At 45.9% G+C, this 17705-nt stretch overlaps 1 protein-coding gene across 3 annotated transcripts in view; it reads right to left on the bottom strand.

Annotated features, from left to right (window-relative positions):
• Positions 1-17705, bottom strand: part of SLC41A3 (solute carrier family 41 member 3) — a 75004-nt gene that overhangs the window by 13625 nt on the left and 43674 nt on the right. For 2 of the 3 annotated variants that reach the window (XM_060110732.1, XM_060110731.1), the window contains exon 4: positions 774-845. The exons of the other annotated variant lie outside the window; for it this stretch is intronic. In XM_060110732.1, coding sequence (XP_059966715.1) covers positions 774-845 — 72 coding nt within the window. The remainder of the gene's footprint in view (positions 1-773; positions 846-17705) is intronic. 3 annotated transcript variants of the gene reach the window in all.

The following is a 17705-nucleotide window of genomic DNA, read 5'->3' on the forward strand; positions in this document are numbered from 1 at the left end:
CCCCTGGACAACGGGGCTGGCAAAGGGGCTCCAGCGGGAGGAGGCCCATGAGCTCGAGGGTTAGAAAAGGCCAGGCAGGGGCCGTGCAGAAGCGCACTGGAGTCCAGGTGCCTGGACGGGGAGGCCAGGGCAGCGGGGCTGGGCTCCAGGCGGCCCAGGGGAGGGTCCTCAGAGTGGCCAGACGTAAGGGTGAGGGACACAGGCATGCTGAGGGCTGTTGGGTTTCTAGCCGGGTCAGACGGGAGTGTTGCGTGCGAAGGCACGCGAATCCCACCCGACGAGCCACACAACAGCCCATCTTACAGATGAGGCCCCTGAGCTGGGCCACCGCAGAGCGAGCTTCCAGCCCCAACCAGACAGGGTCAGGGACTTCAAAGGGGTGTGAGGAGGGCAGGCGACGGGGCCGGATCTGGGGACCCTGCTCTGGAGATGCCCAGCGGAGAGCTGCAAATGGGCTCCGGACCCCAGGTGAGAAGTCAAGCCCCCTCCTGAGTCTGTGTGTCCTGCCCAGGGCGGCCTGCTGGTCAGTGACGGTCTTGCCTGCACGCCAGTGTGACCTGGGTCCAGTTCTCGGCGTGGCCACAGCCTGCCCCGACCAGAGCAGCCCGGGAGGCTCTGGATACAAACGCTTCCGTCCAGATCCCCTGCTGCCTCGGGCTTCCCGGCTCCGTAAGACGCCCCCGCACCCCCCCCCCCCCGGCGACCCCACAGTTAGGAGGAGACACAAGTTTGCGACGCGCACGAAGCATTTACAGGACAAAGGCGAGGGTCACCTGGATGAGGGCGAGGTTACTGCTGATGACTCTGTGCTGCTCCCGGGGGTCATCCATCTGTCCAGTGTTGGCCTAGGATGGAAAGATGGGCAGAGGGTGAGCGGGCGGCAGTGCCGAAGCCAGGTCCACCCTTCTCGGAGAGGCGTCTCAGGACAGGCCAGCCAATGCCCCCACTGCTGCCGAGCCACCGTCCTGCCAGCTTTCAAAACAGTGACTCGGGGCGGGAGAGGTGGGGACACAGGCCCAGCTCTTCCCCTCACAGGTGTGCGATCACACATACACGTGCACACGCGTCACCAAGAACCTCAGCCGTGGACCAGCCGGTCCCTGAGGGGAGCCGGGCTCCCCCCACCGGGCCATCCCTCCTCCCCGCCCACGAGTCGCAGCTCACGTGACCAGCAGCCACTCACCCACCTTGGCAAAGTGTACTGCTTAAGAAACGTATGTAAGTCCCTCTTCTCTTGGGATAAAAAAGCGCGATGGGAAATGCAGCTTTCTCCTTTAAAAGGGGGAGCTGCCCCGAACGTCACAGCCTTCGCCAGCCAAATTCAGGACGTAGATAAGAAGTTTCACAGCAAATGTATTTTCTTGGCTCCCGTTGTAGTGAGTTCACTACGTTACTGAACTCTGAGAAAAATACATAATCCTCTTTTTTACTTTTTTTTTTTTGGCTGCGCCGTGCGGCTTGCGGGACCTTAGTGTCCTGACCAGGGATCGAACCCAGGCTCCCTGCAGTGGAAGCGTGGAGTCCCAACCACTGGAGGGCCAGGGAAGCCCCCAGAATTAATTTTCTTCGTACAAGTAAGGGGAGGCTTCTTGTCTTTGGGCGCCTGGGACACAGGTCACCACTGTGGAGCCCCAGTCAGCTCTGGCTTCATCCAGGTGGCCTGACACCTGCCTCGGGTGTCCTCCCAGGAACCAGGGCGCAGGTGAAGCAGAGCCGCAAGGGGCCCACCGAGGCCACAGCCACTCCGCCCGCACCCCCCCCCCCGGGCCCTCTGCGGCCCAGAGATGCCGGTGCCCGTGTGTTGGTTCCTGTGAGTCAACCAACTGCAACGTATCAGGGTAGTCAGAAGGCTGGTGCTGGCCCACGACCCCCAGTACGAATCAGAAAGGGAGTCCTTCCTCAAGAAGCCCCACTTCCACTGGCTGGGACGCGTGTAAAACACGTGCACAAGTCTAGAACCCGTACAACCCACGAAGCAGCATGGAGGTGCCTCCTGGCCTGAGACCAAGTCCAGGCTGAGCAGGACAGGGAGCGGAGGAGAGGGTGCCTGGGGATCCCATAGGGGTGAAGGCAGGGAGAGCCGGCGGGAAGCAGCTGCGGGTGTCAGGGAATTAGGCCAGGGGACGGCAATGGGGCTGACGGGCACTGGATTCCCGTCCAGACACCGGGGAGTGTGGGTTTCGGATGAGTTATCCACGTGGAGGCTGAAATCGGCCAGGATGGTGGCGGGAACTGGTGTGCAGATGAAGACCCTCACAGGGTCCATTATCCAGGGCCGTGGGGGATGGAGCCGTGAAGGAGGGAAGGAACAGGGCTGGCCAGGAGGGTGACCCTCGGGCAGGGGCCCTCGGGCAGGGGGGTCAGGTCTCCATCAAGGTACAGAATGACGGTCCTGGAGACGTCAGGCTAGGAGCTAGAGGCACAAGGCCAGTCCTGGCACAGGCTGGGGCCTTTCAAGACTCCAAGGCAAAGGAGTGGGAAGCTGGAGCGTCTCTAGACCAACTCAGATTCATCTCAGCAGAAGCAGCCCGCAGGCCCTTCCTAAGCGTGCGTTTGGATCACATACACTCAAACATCTTCAGTCTCTCTTAATCTCACGAGCCCTTACAGCTGCATGGAACACACCTCCCTGCCCTGTGGTTCTGCCTGCAGCTCAGCCACTCGGCCTCTCCTTCAGCGACAGGCCCAGGTGTGGGAAGCAGCCCCTCCTCCCGTCCCTCAGGTGAGGATCACTTCCTGCCGCTACCCGGCCTGGGGAGCCTTGCCACCCACAAGCTTGCGGTGGACCCCTCCTTAATCCTGCTCAGCTCCTGTCCCGGCACCTCTGGTTTGCTGCCAGGTCCTGACTTGCCCAGCGAGTTAGAGCCTCACAAGGTCATCTGGCCCATTCGCAACAAAAAGTACTCACTGGATTAAGAAAGAGGACTAACCCTTGCTGTCCTCCTTCCTCAGATTGGAGGGTGGTAGGGAAAGACAACCTTCTAACTTTTTATTTCTAAACAAATGTAGACTTTTTTTTGCAAAAGTTCCAAAGTCAGCGCAGAGTTTCCCATATACCTGTCGCCCAGTTTCTACTGGCCGTAACACCTTACAGCAGGGGTCCCCGGCCCCTGGGCCGCACGGCACGAGGTGAGCGGCGGGCCACCGAGCAAAGCTGCATCTGCCACTCCCTGTCGCTCACGTTACCGCCTGAGCCATCCCTCCCCACCCCCCACCCGTGGAAAAATCGTCTTCCACGAAACCGGTCCCTGGTGCCAAAAAGGTTAGGGCCCACTGCCTTATACAACCACAGGACAGTCATCAAACTAAGACGTTAACACTGGCTCAATACCACCAACTAGGTGACAGGACGTATTTGCACATCCCGGCTTTCCCACCACTGTCCCTTCTCTGTTCCAGGAAGTAAGTCTGGATCCCCCACTGGCTCCTTGGTCTTCTCCAGGCAGTGATGGGTTCTCACCTTGACACCTCAAGGAGTGCTGCTCAGGCATTCTGCAGAAGGTCCCTCAACGTGGGCTTGTCTGGCACCTCCGCACGACTAAACTGCGGGTGCGGGCTCAGAGGGAAGAGGCTGCCGAGGGGAGGTGCCTTCTCCGCATGCGGAACCCGAGGCGCATGACACCACACGGCTGATCACAGATGCCCTGACCTCGGTGGAGGTGCGTCTGCCGGGATTCTGCCCTGCGGACTCACTGTTTTCCCTTCCCCGCATGCTATCAGCTAGAAGGCCCTCACCAGGCCGGCCCCGCGCTCCAGGGGAGGGGATTAAGCTCCTGCTCCTACGTGGAAGCAGATCGAAGCTTTAGGGACCCTTTCTACAACTACCAGAGCGGGTCGCAATTACTGGGGGAGATGTCTGAAGCCATGCACACATCCTGTTTCTCCTGCAAGTTCCACTCAGTGCTACTGCGGTGTCAGGGCCTCTAGGTCCTCTTACGGATGGAGCCAGGAAACGTACGGGTATGCACCCTAACCCCGCTGTGCACACACGCAAATTTAGTTTCGTCTCCCTCTGTACGTCCTAAACAAACATGAGTTTACACGGATACCTCTGACTCCAGTCCAGCATCACAGGGCTCACCACGGCAGTGAGCACACAGCCTTCAGACACACACTGGAAACGAGAAGAGGCTTCTACGGTGTAACACAGATCCAGAGGAAAGCCTCGGGCATAGAGAGCAGGGGCGCTAGGGGGACAGAGGACCCACGCCCGGAGATGACGGCAGGACACGCTTCCCGCCCGGGACGGGAGGCCCCGGGGACAACAGGCACCTTGGACAGGTGGCGACTTGGCTTCAACAAGAGGCGCCTCTCCTCTCGCCTGACTAGCTTGTGCCAACAGCGAGGGTGTGTGCTGGGGTCACAGGCAGGGAAGTGTCCAGAGTGGCCTCAGTAAGAGGGACACAGACCACTGAGACCAGTGAGCGGCTTGTACCTCCAGGGAACACACTGTGATGCCCCCCAGCCATCAGGGGGTCACCTGCTCTACAGAAGAAGATCCACAGACTAGGAAGAAACCCAAATAGAGGATGCTCGAGTGACCAAGAATCCCTGTCCCCTGAAGGCCACAGTCATGACAGACTCAGCAGACTCCACAAATGGAGGCAAAAGCCTAAGGAAACAATCAAAACAGAACCCGAGTAAGACTGTAGGACAGCTAAACCAGGGGGTGGCAGAGTCTGGTGCCTTCACACAGGGAGAGACGGTCTGGGGTTCTAGAAAGCACAGACTCGGTCTCTGAATGTAAAGTAAAACACGGAGACAAGCAGGACTCCTCACAATGACCTCAGCAGCACAGAGCTTGAAAGCAAGATTAAGAGAAAATGAATGAAATGAAAAATCAAGCACAGGTGTTTCCCAGAATGAAGCACAACCAGACAGAGAGGGAAAGAAGGCGGATCCAGAAGCTGCACGTGTTCACGTTAGAGAGAGGGTGGGAATGTGAACGCATATTGGAATATAAGAAATCACAAAAAATAGGGTTTTCATAGAGCTGAAGACAGACGTTTTTAGATTGAAAAATCTAAGATGTATATAAGGTAAGGAAAAACGGTCCATGCCAGAAATACCACAGTGAAATTTCAGAACATGGATGATTAAAAAAAATGCAAAATAAGTTCAGATGGGGGACTTCCCTGGCCGTCCAGTGGTTAGGACTCTGCATGTGCACTGCAGGGGGCACGGGTTCGATCCCTGGTTGGGGAACTAAGATCCCGCAAGCTGCACGACACACAGCCCCCCGCCAAAAAAAAAGTTCAGATAGGAAGATAAAATCAACAGACTACCTACAAGAGATGAGACTCAAAGGGACACAAGGCCACCATTAGCAACACTGGGTACAGAGGACACTGCAAGCCTGTCTCAGTTGAGGAAACGTACCTGTGAACACTGCCTCACTATCCGGCCAGGCTGGGGTCAGCTGTGAGGATAAAGGCCCCGTCACACTTGGGAGTCCAGACAGTTCACCTGCCAGGACCCTCCCCTGAAGCAGGTCCTGGACGACACATGCAAACCAAACGAAAGATACATTTAAAAGGAAGCTGGCGGGGAGTGACATCAGCCAGAGGGCGGACAGGGAAGCCCAGCCCGCGCTCCTTGGAGGAAACACAGGATGAACCACACAGACTGACCACAGCAGCTCTGTGGGAGGGTTAGAAGCCCTGCAGCAGCCAAGGAAAAGCCTCACCCACGACAGTAGGAAAGGTCGTTGTCGCCCTCGCCCCACTCCCCCGGCACAGCCCCGCGGAGACAGGAGGCAGCCGTCCAGCCCCTGGGCCTCCCCTGGGACAGAGGGAAAGAATGGACTTGTCTGTGACCTTCTGGCTGGTCTAGGGGCTCCCAAGAGACGGGCTTCTCTCTCACTCGACTCACAGATCAGACCGGAAGCTAGCATAGTTTATGTACCAGGTCAGGACAACAGATTTAAAGTCCGGAAAGAAAAAAAAACCTGTCAACAAGTAATTCTGGCAAAAACTGTCTTTGAAAATGAGGGGGGATTTAAGACATTTCTAGATAAATAAAAGCTGACAGAGTTCATTACCACTAGGCCTGCCCTGTGGTCAATGTTAAAGGGAGTTGATGAAAGGATGATCAAAAGTCACTCAAATATATATATTGAAAAATATAAAGTTCTCCAGTAAAAGCAAACACACAGCCAAATATAAAAACCTGTGTATTGTAATTTTGGTTCATAACTCCACTTTTATGCCTTTGTAGGATTTAAAAAACAAAAGCATAAAAATAATTAAAATCTATATTACTGAGTACACAGTATATAAAATGTAATTCATGATATCAATAACATAAACGGGGTAGAGCTTTAAAGGAATAGAATTTTTGACTAAGTTGGTAGCAGTTTAAAATAGATTATTATAACATTAGGATGTTATACGGATTCCCCAAGGTACCCACAAAGAAAACATCTACAGGACATACACAAGAAAAATGAGAAGTGAGTCAAGACCTATCACTACAAAAAATGAACTCATCAAAAAAAAAAAAAAAAAAGAACTCATCAAAAAGACAGAAAGGGAGAAAATGAGGGGGAGAAAAGCTATGAGACATAGAGAAAACAAATACCAAAACGGCAATAATTAGTCCTTGCCTATCACTAATTACTTTAAATGTAAATAAACTTCCCAATCGAAAAACATAAATTGGTAGAATGAATTTTTAAATATACAAGATCCAACTACATGCTGTCTACAGGAGGGTAACTTTAGATTTAACGACACACATGGATTGAAAAAGAAAAGCTGGAAAAAAGATATTCCTTACAAATAGCAACCAAACAAGAGGAAGGATGACTGTACTAATATCAGACAAGTCTCTAAGTAAAAAACTGATCCAAGAAACAAAGACGGACATTATATACTGATAAGAGGACTTTGTATATTGATAAAATATATATTGATTATACAATGACAAAAACCACCAGGAACACGTAACAGTTATAAACATACGTAGACCAAACATCAGAACTCCTAAATATAGGAAGCAAACGTTGACAGAATTGAAAGGAGAAGTAGACAGCTCTGCAATAATAGAAGACTTCAATTCTCCACTTTCAATAATGGATAGGACAACCAGACAGAAGATTTTGAAGGAAACAGAGGACTTGAACATGTCTATAGACTAACTGAACCTAACAAACAGATACATGACACTCTACCCAACAACAGCAGAATATATATTTTTCTTAAGGGCACCTGGAACATTCGTTGAAAAAGAAGAAAAATCTCAACTCAACAACCTAACTTTACAACTAGAAAAGAACAAACTAAACCCAAAAGCTATCAGAACAAAAGAAATAATAAATATTAGGCCATCACCAAAAAATCTACAAACAATAAATGGTTGAGAGGGTGTGTAGAGAAGGGAACCCTCCTGCGCTGTTGGTGGGAATGTAAATTGGTGCAGCCACTGTGGAGAACAATATGGAGATTCCTTTAAAAACTAAAAATAGAACTACCGTATGATCCAGCAATCCTACTCCTGGGCATAAATCCAGAAAAAAACGTAATTCAAAAAGACATGTACCCCAATGTTCATTGCAGCACAATTTACAATAGCCAAGACATGGAAGCAATCTCAGTGTCCATCAACAGAGGAATGGATAAAGAAGATGTGGTACATATAAACAATGGAATATCAGCCATAAAAAATAATGAAATAATGCCATGTGTAGCAACATGGATGGACCTAGAGACTGTCATACTGAGTGAAGTAAGTCACACACAGAGAAAGACAAATATCCTATGATATTGCTTATATGTAGAATCTAAAGGAATGGTACAAGTGAACCTATTTATAAAACAGAACTTGAGTCACAGATGTAGAAAACAAACTTGTGGTTACCAGGCGAGAAAAGGGAGGGGAGGGGTAAATTGGGAGATTGGGATTGACATATACACATTACTGTATATAGAATAGATAACTAATAAGAACCTACTGAACAGCACAGGGAGCTCTATTCCGTACTCTGTAATGACCTATATATAGGAATAGAATCTATAAAAGAGAGGATAATGTGTATGAATAACCGACTCATTTTGCTGTGCAGCAGAAACTAACACTGTAAAAAAATAAATAAATAAATAGAGGAAAAAATAAATATTTTTTCTCCAATAAAAAATTAAAAAATAGAGGAAAAAATAAATATTAGGGCTAAATAGAAAATAGAAAAACAATGGAGAAAATCAATAAATGCTGTTTCTTCAAAAAGATCAACAAAATGATCAAACCTTAAGCTAGACTGATTAAGGGAAAAAAGAAAAGACTCACATAACTAAAAGTAGAACTAAGAAGACATTATTACTCAATTTACAGAAATAAAAAGTATTATCAGAGAGTACTTTAATGATTATATGCCAACAAATTGGACAACCTAGATGAAAAGGATAAATTCCTAGAAATACACAATAGACCAAGTCTAAATCATGAAGAAATAGAAGCTCTGAACACACCCATAACTAATAAGGAGATTGAATTGGTAATCAAAAACCACTCAATAAAGAAAAGCCCAGGACCAGATGGCCCTACTGGTGAATTTTACCAAACATTTAAAGAAGAATTAACATCAATCCTCCTCAAACTCTTCCAAAGCAATTGCAGAGGAGGCAACATTTCCAAACTCATTCTATGAGGACAGATTTACACTGATACCAAAGCCAGACAAAGACACTACAAGAAAACCACTGGGTAATATCCCTTATGAATATTGACACAAAAATCCTCAATAAAATACTAGCAAACAGAATTCAAGAGCACATTAAAATTACTGTAAACCATGACCAAAAGAGATTTATTCCTGGAATGCAAGGCTAGTTCATATGAAAACTGATCAATGCAGTATACTCTATTAACAAAATGAAGGAAAATAAACCATGCCATCATCTCAATTGATGCAGAAAAAGCATTTGACAAAATTCAACTTTCCATAATAAAAACATGCAACAAACTAGGAATAGAAGGAAACTACCCCAATATAATAAAAGCTATATATCTAAAGCCCACAACTAACATAACACTCATGGTGAAATACTGAAATTTTTCCTCTAAGATCAAGTAAAACAAGGATACCCACTTTCACCACTTTTATTCAACACAGTCCTGGAAGTCTTAACCAGAGTAATTAGGCAAGAAAAAGAAATAAAAGACATTCAAATTGGAGAGAAAGAAGTAAAATTATCTCTACTCACAGATGACATGATCTTATATGTAGAAAACCCTAAAGACTGCACAAAAACTGAACTAATAAAGCAATCCATCAAAGTCACAGAATATAAAATCAACAATAGAAACAAAAAACACCCACTTGTGTGTCTCTTTACTAACAATGAACAATCTGAAGAAAAAATTAATTAAACAATTTAACTTTCATTTACTGTAACATCAAAAAGAAAAAAACACTTAGGAATTAACTTGACAAAGGAGGTGAAAGACTTGTATGCTCAAAATGTCACTGAAAGAAATTTTGAAAGACACCAATAAATGGAAAGATATCCCATGTTCATGGATTGGAAAACAATATTGTTAAGACGTCAATATTACCAAAAGCAATCTACAGGTTTAATGCAACAATCCCTGTCAAAAATCCAATGGCAAAAATAGAAAAAATTCATTTAAAAATTCATATGGAGTCTCAAGACACACCCCCCCCAAAGCCAAAACAATCTTAAAAAAACAAACCAGGTTGGAGAAGACAAGATGGCGGAGTAGAAGACCTTGAGCTCCCCTCCTCCCGCGAGCACACCAACAGCACAACTAACTGTGGGACAACCGTCAATAAAAAAGACTAAAACATTACCAAAAAAGAGATTCTACATCCAAAGACAAAGAAAAAATCACAGTGAGACAGGAGGAGGGGCATACCTGCAATATAATCAAATCGCATACCCCCCAGCGTGGGTGACCCACTGACTGGAGAATAATTCCATCACGGAAGTTCTCCCATGGGAGCGAGAGTTCTGAGCCCCACATCAGGCTCCCCAGCCTGGGGATCTGGCATTGGGAGGAGGGGCCCCCAGAGCATTTGGCTTTGAAGGCCAGCAGGTCTTAATCTCAAGAACTCCACAGGACTTGGGGATACAAAGACTCCACTCTTGGAGGGTGCACACAAAGTCCCTTGAGCACCAGGTCCCAGCACAAAAGCAGTGACTCCAAAGGAGCCTGGGCTAGGCCTACCTGCTGGTCTTGGAGGGTCTCTTGGGCAGCTGTGGCTCTCTCCTGGGACATAAAAGCTGGTGGTTAACATATCCAGGAGTATGCATCTGGAGGCTGATATCTTGCTTGGGACATTAGCACCAAGACCTGGCCCCACCCAACAGCCTGTAGGCCCCAATGCTGGGACGCCTCAGGCCAAACAACCAACAGGCAGAACACAGCCCCACCCATCAGCAGACAGGCTGCCTAAACACTTTCTGAACCCACAGCCACCTCTAGACATGCCCCTTGACATGGCCCTGCCCACCAGAGGGCCAACACCCAATTCCACTCACCAGTGGGCAGACTCCCACCAGGAAGCCTGCACAAGCCTCTAGACCAGGCTTACCAGCTAGGGGGCAGACACCAGAAGGAAGGAAACCACGATCCTGAAGCCTACAGAACTGAGTCTGAAAACATGGGTCAGAACCTACCCTGAGACTAGCTTGTCCCTGGCCCTTGGGTGACGAGAGGGGAGAGCACTGCTGGGACACATAGAACATCCCCTACAGAGGCCACTTCTCCAAGGTTGAGGAATGTAACTAAGCTACTACATACATAAAAATACAAATAGAAATTTAAACAAAATGAGATGGCAAAGGAATATGTTCCAGACGAAGGAACAAGATAAAACCCCAGAAGAACTACTAAGTGAAGTGGAGATGGGCAATCTACTCAAGAAAGAGTTCTGAGTAATGATCATAAAGATGATCCAAGAACACAGGGAAAGAATGGAGGCACTGACTGAGAAGTTACAAGAAGTTTTTAAGAAAGAATTAGAAAAAATAAAGAACAACCAGAGTTGAAGAATACAATAAATGAAATGAAAAATACACTAGAAGGAATCAAGAGCAGAATAAATGAGGCAGAAGAATGGTTAAGTGAGCTGGAAGACAGAGTGGTGGAAATCACTGTCTCAGAATGTAATAAAGAAAAAAGAATGAAAAGAAACAGGGACAGTTTAAGAGACCTCTGGGACAATGTCAAATGCACCAACATTCGAGTTATAGGGGTTCCAGAAGAAGATGAGAGACAGAAAGGGCCTGAGAAGATATTTGAAGAGATAATAGCTTAAAATTTCTCTAACATGGGAAAGGAAACAGTCACCCAAGTCCAGGAAGCACAGAGTACCATACAGGATCAACCCAAGTAAGAACATGCCAAGACATATAGTAATCAAACTGACGAAAATTAAAGAGAAAGAGAAAATATTAAAGGCAACAAGGGAAAAGCAACAAATAACAAAGGAACCCCCAAAAGGTTATCAGCAGATTTTCAGCAGAAACTCCGCAGGCCAGAAAGGAGTTGCACGATATCTTTAAAGTGATGAAAGGGAAAAACCTCCAACCAAGAATACTCAATCCAGCAAGGGTCTTATTCAGATTCAATGGAGAAATAAAAGCTTTACAGACAAGCGAAAGCTAAAAGAATTCAGCACCACCAAACCAGCTTTACAACAAATGCTAAAGGAACTTCTTTAAGCAGAAAAGAAAAGGCCACAACTAGAGACAAGAAAATCGCAAATGGAAAAGCTCACTGATAAAGGCAAACAGAGAGTGAAAGTAGGAAATCATCCACACACAAGTATATATCTAAACCAAAATCAGGAGAGGAGAAAAGTATAAATGCAGGATATCAGAAATGCATTGGAAATTAACAGATCAGCAACTTAAAACAATCATGCATATATATAGACTGCTATAGTAAAATCTCATAGTAGCCGCAAACCAAAACTCTACAACGGATATACACACAAGTAAGAAGAAGGACTCCAAGACAGACTGGTGATCTCTTAGAATGATAGATGTAAGTGGCCCCTTGTTCCAAAGGTGCCAACTCACCTATGCAGGACATATTAAGAGTTTGTTTGGGAGATTAGTTCAAGATGGCAGAGTAGAAAGACGTCAGCTCACCCCATTCTTATGAAAACACCAAAATCACAACTAATTGCTGAACAACCAATGACAAAAAAAATGCTGGAACCTAAAACAAGATACCCTACATCCAAAGACAAAGAAGAGGGCTTCCCTGGTGGCGCAGTGGTTGAGAGTCCGCCTGCCGATGCAGGGGACACGGGCTCGCGCCCCAGTCCGGGAAGATCCCACATGCCACGGAGCGGCTGGGCCCGTGAGCCATGGCCGCTGAACCTGCGCATCCGGAGCCTGTGCTCCGCAACGGCAGAGGCCACAACAGTGAGAGGCCTGCGTACAGCAAAAAAAATAAATAAATTTAAAAACAGAAGAAGAAGAAGCCACAACGAGACGGTAGGAGGGGTGCAATCATGATAAAATCAAATCCCATACCTGCTGGGTGGGTGACTCACAAACTGGAGAATAATTATATCACAGAAGTTCTCCCACGGGAGTGAGAGTTCTGAGCCCCACATCAGGCTCCCCAGCCTGGGGATCCGGTAACAGGAGGAGTCCCCAAAGAATCTGGCTGTGAAGGCCAGCAGGGTTTGAATGCAGGACTTCCACAGGACAGGGTGAAACAGAAACTCCATTCTTGGAGGGCACACACAAAGTCTTGTGTGCACCAGGACCCAGGGGTAAAAAAAAAAAAAAAAAAAGAGACTTGGCCAGACCTACCTGCTAGTACTGGAGGGTCTCCTGCAGAAGTGATGGGGAGGGCAGCCGAAGCTCACTGCAGGGACAAAGACACTGGCAACAGCAGTTCTGGGAAGTACTCACTGACGTGAGCCCTCCTGGAGGTCACCACTAGTCCCACCATATAGCCTGTAGGCTCCAGTGCTGGGTCACCTCAGGCCAAACAACTAACAGGGAGGGAAAACAGCCCCACCCATCAGCAGATTAAAGTTTGACTGAGCATGGCCCTACCTACTAGAGGGACAAGACCCAGCTCCACCCACCACCAGTCCTTCCCATCAGGAAGCTTGCAAAAGCCTTTTTGATAGCCTCACCTACCAGACGGCAGACAGCAGAAGCAGAAAGAACTATAATCCTGCAGCCTGCAGAACAGAAACCACAATCACAGAAAGTTAAAATGAAATGGCAGAGGAATATGTTCCAGATGAAGGAACAAGATAAAACCTCAGAAGGTCAACTAAGTGAAGTGGAGATAGGCAACCTTCTGGAAAAAGAATTCAGAATAATGATAGTGAAGATGATCCAGGATCTCAGAAAAAGAATGGAGGCAAGGATCGAGACGATGCTAGAAATGTTTAACAAAAACCCAGAAGAACTAAAGAACAAACAAACAGAGATGAACAATACAATAACTGAAATGAAAAATACACTAGAAGGGCTTCCCTGGTGGCGCAGTGGTTGAGAGTCCGCCTGCCGATGCAGGGGACACGGGTTCGTGCCCCGATCCCGGAAGATCCCACGTGCCGCGGAGCGGCTGGGCCCGCGAGCCATGGCCGCGGAGCCTGTGTGTCCGGAGCCTGTGCTCCGCAATGGGAGAGGCCACAGCGGTGAGAGGCCCGCGTACAGCAAAAAAAAAAAAAAAAAAAAAATACACTAGAAGGAATCAATAGCAGAATAACTGAGGCAGAAGAACGGATAAGTGAAGACAGAATGGTGGAAATAACTGCCGAGGAGCAGAAAAAAGAATGAAAAGAAATGAAGAGAGTCTAAGAGACCTCTGGGACAACATTAAATGCAACATCATTTGCATTATAGGGGCCCCAGAAGCAGAAGAGAGAAAGGACCTGAGAAAAGATTTGAAGAGATAATAACTGAAAACTTCCCTAACATGGGAAAGGAAACAGTCACCAAAGTCCAGGAAGCGCAGAGAGTCCCAAGAAGGATAAACCCAAGGAGGAGGAACACGCTGCCAAGACACACAGTAATAAAACTGACAAAAATTAAAGACAAAGAAAAAACTTTAAAAGCAACAAGGGAAAAACAACAAATAACATACAAGGAACTCCCATAAGGTTATCAGCTGATTTCTCAGAAGAAACTCTGCAGGCCAGAAGGGAGTGACATGATATATATATAAAGTGATGAAAGCAAAGAACCTACAACCAAGAATACTCTATCCATCAAGGCTCTCATTCAGATTTGACAGAGAAATCAAAAGCTTTATGGACAAGCAAAAGCTAAGAGAATTCAGCACCCCCAGGCCAGCTTTCCAACAAATGCTAAAATAACTTCTCTAGGCAGGAAAGCAACCAGCAGCTTAAAATAACCACGTACATATATAGACTGCTATAACAAAACCTCATGGGAACAGCAAACCCCAAAACTATAATAGGTACAAACACAAAAAAGGAAACACAACCCAAACAGAACACTAAAGATGGTCATCAAACCACAAGAGAAAAAGAGAGGAAAGGAAGAAAAAAGACCTACAAGAACAAACCAAAAAAATTAAGAAAATGGCAACAGGAACATACATATTGATAATTACCTTAAATGGATTAAGTGCTCCAACCAAAAGACACAGAATGGCTGAATGGATACAAAAACAACACCCATATATATGCTGTCTACAAGTGACCCACTTCAGACCTAGGGACACATACATACTGAAAGTGAGGTGATGGAATAACATATTCCATGCAAATGAAAATCAAAAGAAGGCTGGAATAGCAATACTCATATCAGACAAAATAGACTTTAAAATAAAGACTATTATAAGAGACAAAGAAGGACACTACATAATAATCAAGAGATCAATCCAAGGAGAAGACATAACAATTGTAAATACATACGCATCCAACAGAGGAGCACCTCAATATGTAAGGCAAACACTAAGAGCCATAAAGGGAGAAATCGACAGCCACACAATTATAGTGGGGGCTTTAACACCCCACTTCGTTTTTTTTATAGCATGCTTTCTTTTTTAATACCTATTAATTGCTTTTTAAAAATTAATTAAATAATTAATTAAGTTATGCCAGGTCTTAGTTGCAGCCAGCGGGCTCCTTAGTTGCGGCTTGCCGGCTCCTTAGTTGTGGCTCACAGGCTCCTTAGTTGCAGCATGCGAACACTTAGTTGCGACACGCATGAGGGATCTGGTTCTCGGACCAGGGATCGAAGCTGGGCCCCCTGTATTGGGAGCATGGAGTCTTAACCACTGGGCCACCAGGGAAGTCCCAACACCCCACTTTCACCAATGGATAGACCATTCAGAAAGAAAATCAATAAGGAAACACAGGCCTTAAATCACTCATTAGACCATATGGACTTAATTGATATTTATAGAGCATTCCATCCAAAAGCAGCAGAATACACATTCTTCTCATATGCATGCAGAAGAGTCTCCAGGATCTACCACATGCTGGGCCACAAAGAAAGCCTTGGTAAATTTAAGAAAACTGAAATCATATCAAGCATCTTTTCCGACCGCAACGTTATGAGATTAGAAATAAACAACAAGGAAAAAACTGTAAAAAACAAACATGTGGAGGCTAAACAATATGCTACTAAACAACCAATGGATCACTGAAGAAATCAAAGAGGAAACAAAAAAATACCTAGAGACAAATGAAAACGAAAAAAACGATGACCCAAAACCTATGGGATGCAGCAAAAGCAGTTCTAAAGGGAAGTTAATAGGAATACAAGCTTACATCAGGAAACAAGAAAAATAACAAACAAACCACCTAACTTTACACCTAAAGCAACTAGAGAAAGAAGAACAAACAAAATCCAAAGTTAGTAGAAGGGAAGAAATGATAAAGATCAGAGCAGAAATAAATGAACTAGAAACAAATAAAACAATACCAAAGACGAAAGAAACTAAAAGCTGGTTCTTTGAAAAGATAAACAAAATTGATAAACCATTAGCCAGCCTCATCAAGAAAAAAAAGGGAGGGCCTCCCTGGTGGCGCAGTGGTTGAGAGTCCGCCTGCCGATGCAGGGGATACGGGTTCGTGCCCCGGTCTGGGAGGATCCCATATGCCGCGGAGCGGCTGGGCCCGTGAGCCATGGCCGCTGGGCCTGCGCGTCCGGAGCCTGTGCTCCGCAGCGGGGGAGGCCGCAGCAGTGAGAGGCCCGCGTACCGAAAAAAAAAAAGAAAAAAAAAAAAAAAAAAAAGAAAAAAAGGGAGAGGGCCCAAATCAATAAAATTAGAAATGAAAAAGGAGAAGTTACAACAGACACCACAGAAATACAAAGGATAATAAGAGACAACTACAAGCAACCATATGCCAATAAAATGAACAACCTGGAAGAAATGGACAAATTCTTAGAAAAGTACAATCTCCCAAGGCTGAACCAGGAAGAAATAGAAAATGTGAACAGACCAATCACATGTACTGAAATTGAATCTGTGATTTAAAAAGTCCCAACAAAGGGACTTCCCCGGTGGTCCAGTGGTTAAGAATTGGTCCTGCAATGCAGGGAATGCCAGTTCGATCTCTGGTCAGGGAACTAAAATCCCACATGCCGCAGGGCAACTAAACCTGTGTGCCACAACTACTGAGCCCGTGCACTCCGGAGCCTGCGTGCCACAACTAGAGAGAAGCCTGTGCACCGCAACGAAGAGCCCACATGCTATGAGGCCACTATTACCCTGATACCAAAACCAGACAAAGATACCACAAAAAAAGAAAATTACCAGCCAATATCATTGATGAACATAGACGCAAAAATCCTCAACAAAATACTAGCAATCTGAATTCAACAATACATTAAAAGGATCATACACCGTGATCAAGTGGGATATATCCCAGGGATGCAAGGATTTTTCATTTCTGCAAATCAATCATGGGATACACCACATCAACAAACTGAAGAATAAAAACCATATGATCATCTCAATAGATGCAGGAAAGCTTTTGACAAAATTCAACACCCATTTATGATAAAAACTCCCCAGAAAGTGGGCATAGAGGGAACCTACCTCAATATAATAAAGTCCACATATGACAAACCCACAGCTAACATCATACTCAACAGTGAAAAGCAGAAAGCATTTCCTCTAAGATCAGGAACAAGACAGGGATGTCCACTCTCACCACTTTTATTCAACAATAGTTTTGGAAGTCCTAGCCATGGCAATCAGAGAAGAAGAAGAAATAAAAGGCATCCAAACTGGAAAAGAAAAAGTAAAACTGTCACTGTTTAAAGATGACTTGATACTATACACAGATCATCCTAAAGATGCTACCAGAAAACTATTACAGCTCATCAATGAATTTGGTAAAATTGCAGTACATGAAATTGATACACAAAAATCTGTTGCATTTCTATACACTAACAATGAAAGATCAGAAAGAGAAATTAAGGAAACTATCCCATTTACCATTGCATCAAAAAGAATAAAATACCTAGGAATAAAGCTACCTAAGGAGGCAAAGACTTGTACTCCAAAAGGTGTAAGACACGGATGTAAGAAATCGTAAATGACACAAACAGAATGATACACCATGTTCTTGGATTGGAGGAATCAATATTGTCAAAATGACTATAGTATCCTAGGCAATGTACAGATTCAATGCAATTCCTATCAAATTACCAATTGCATTTTTCACAGAACTAGAACAAAAATTTTTTAAATTTTTATGGAAACACAAAAGACCCCGAAGAGCC

This window comes from Mesoplodon densirostris, chromosome 10, assembly GCF_025265405.1.
Source record: "Mesoplodon densirostris isolate mMesDen1 chromosome 10, mMesDen1 primary haplotype, whole genome shotgun sequence".
In the NCBI taxonomy this organism is placed as follows: domain Eukaryota; kingdom Metazoa; phylum Chordata; class Mammalia; order Artiodactyla; family Ziphiidae; genus Mesoplodon; species Mesoplodon densirostris.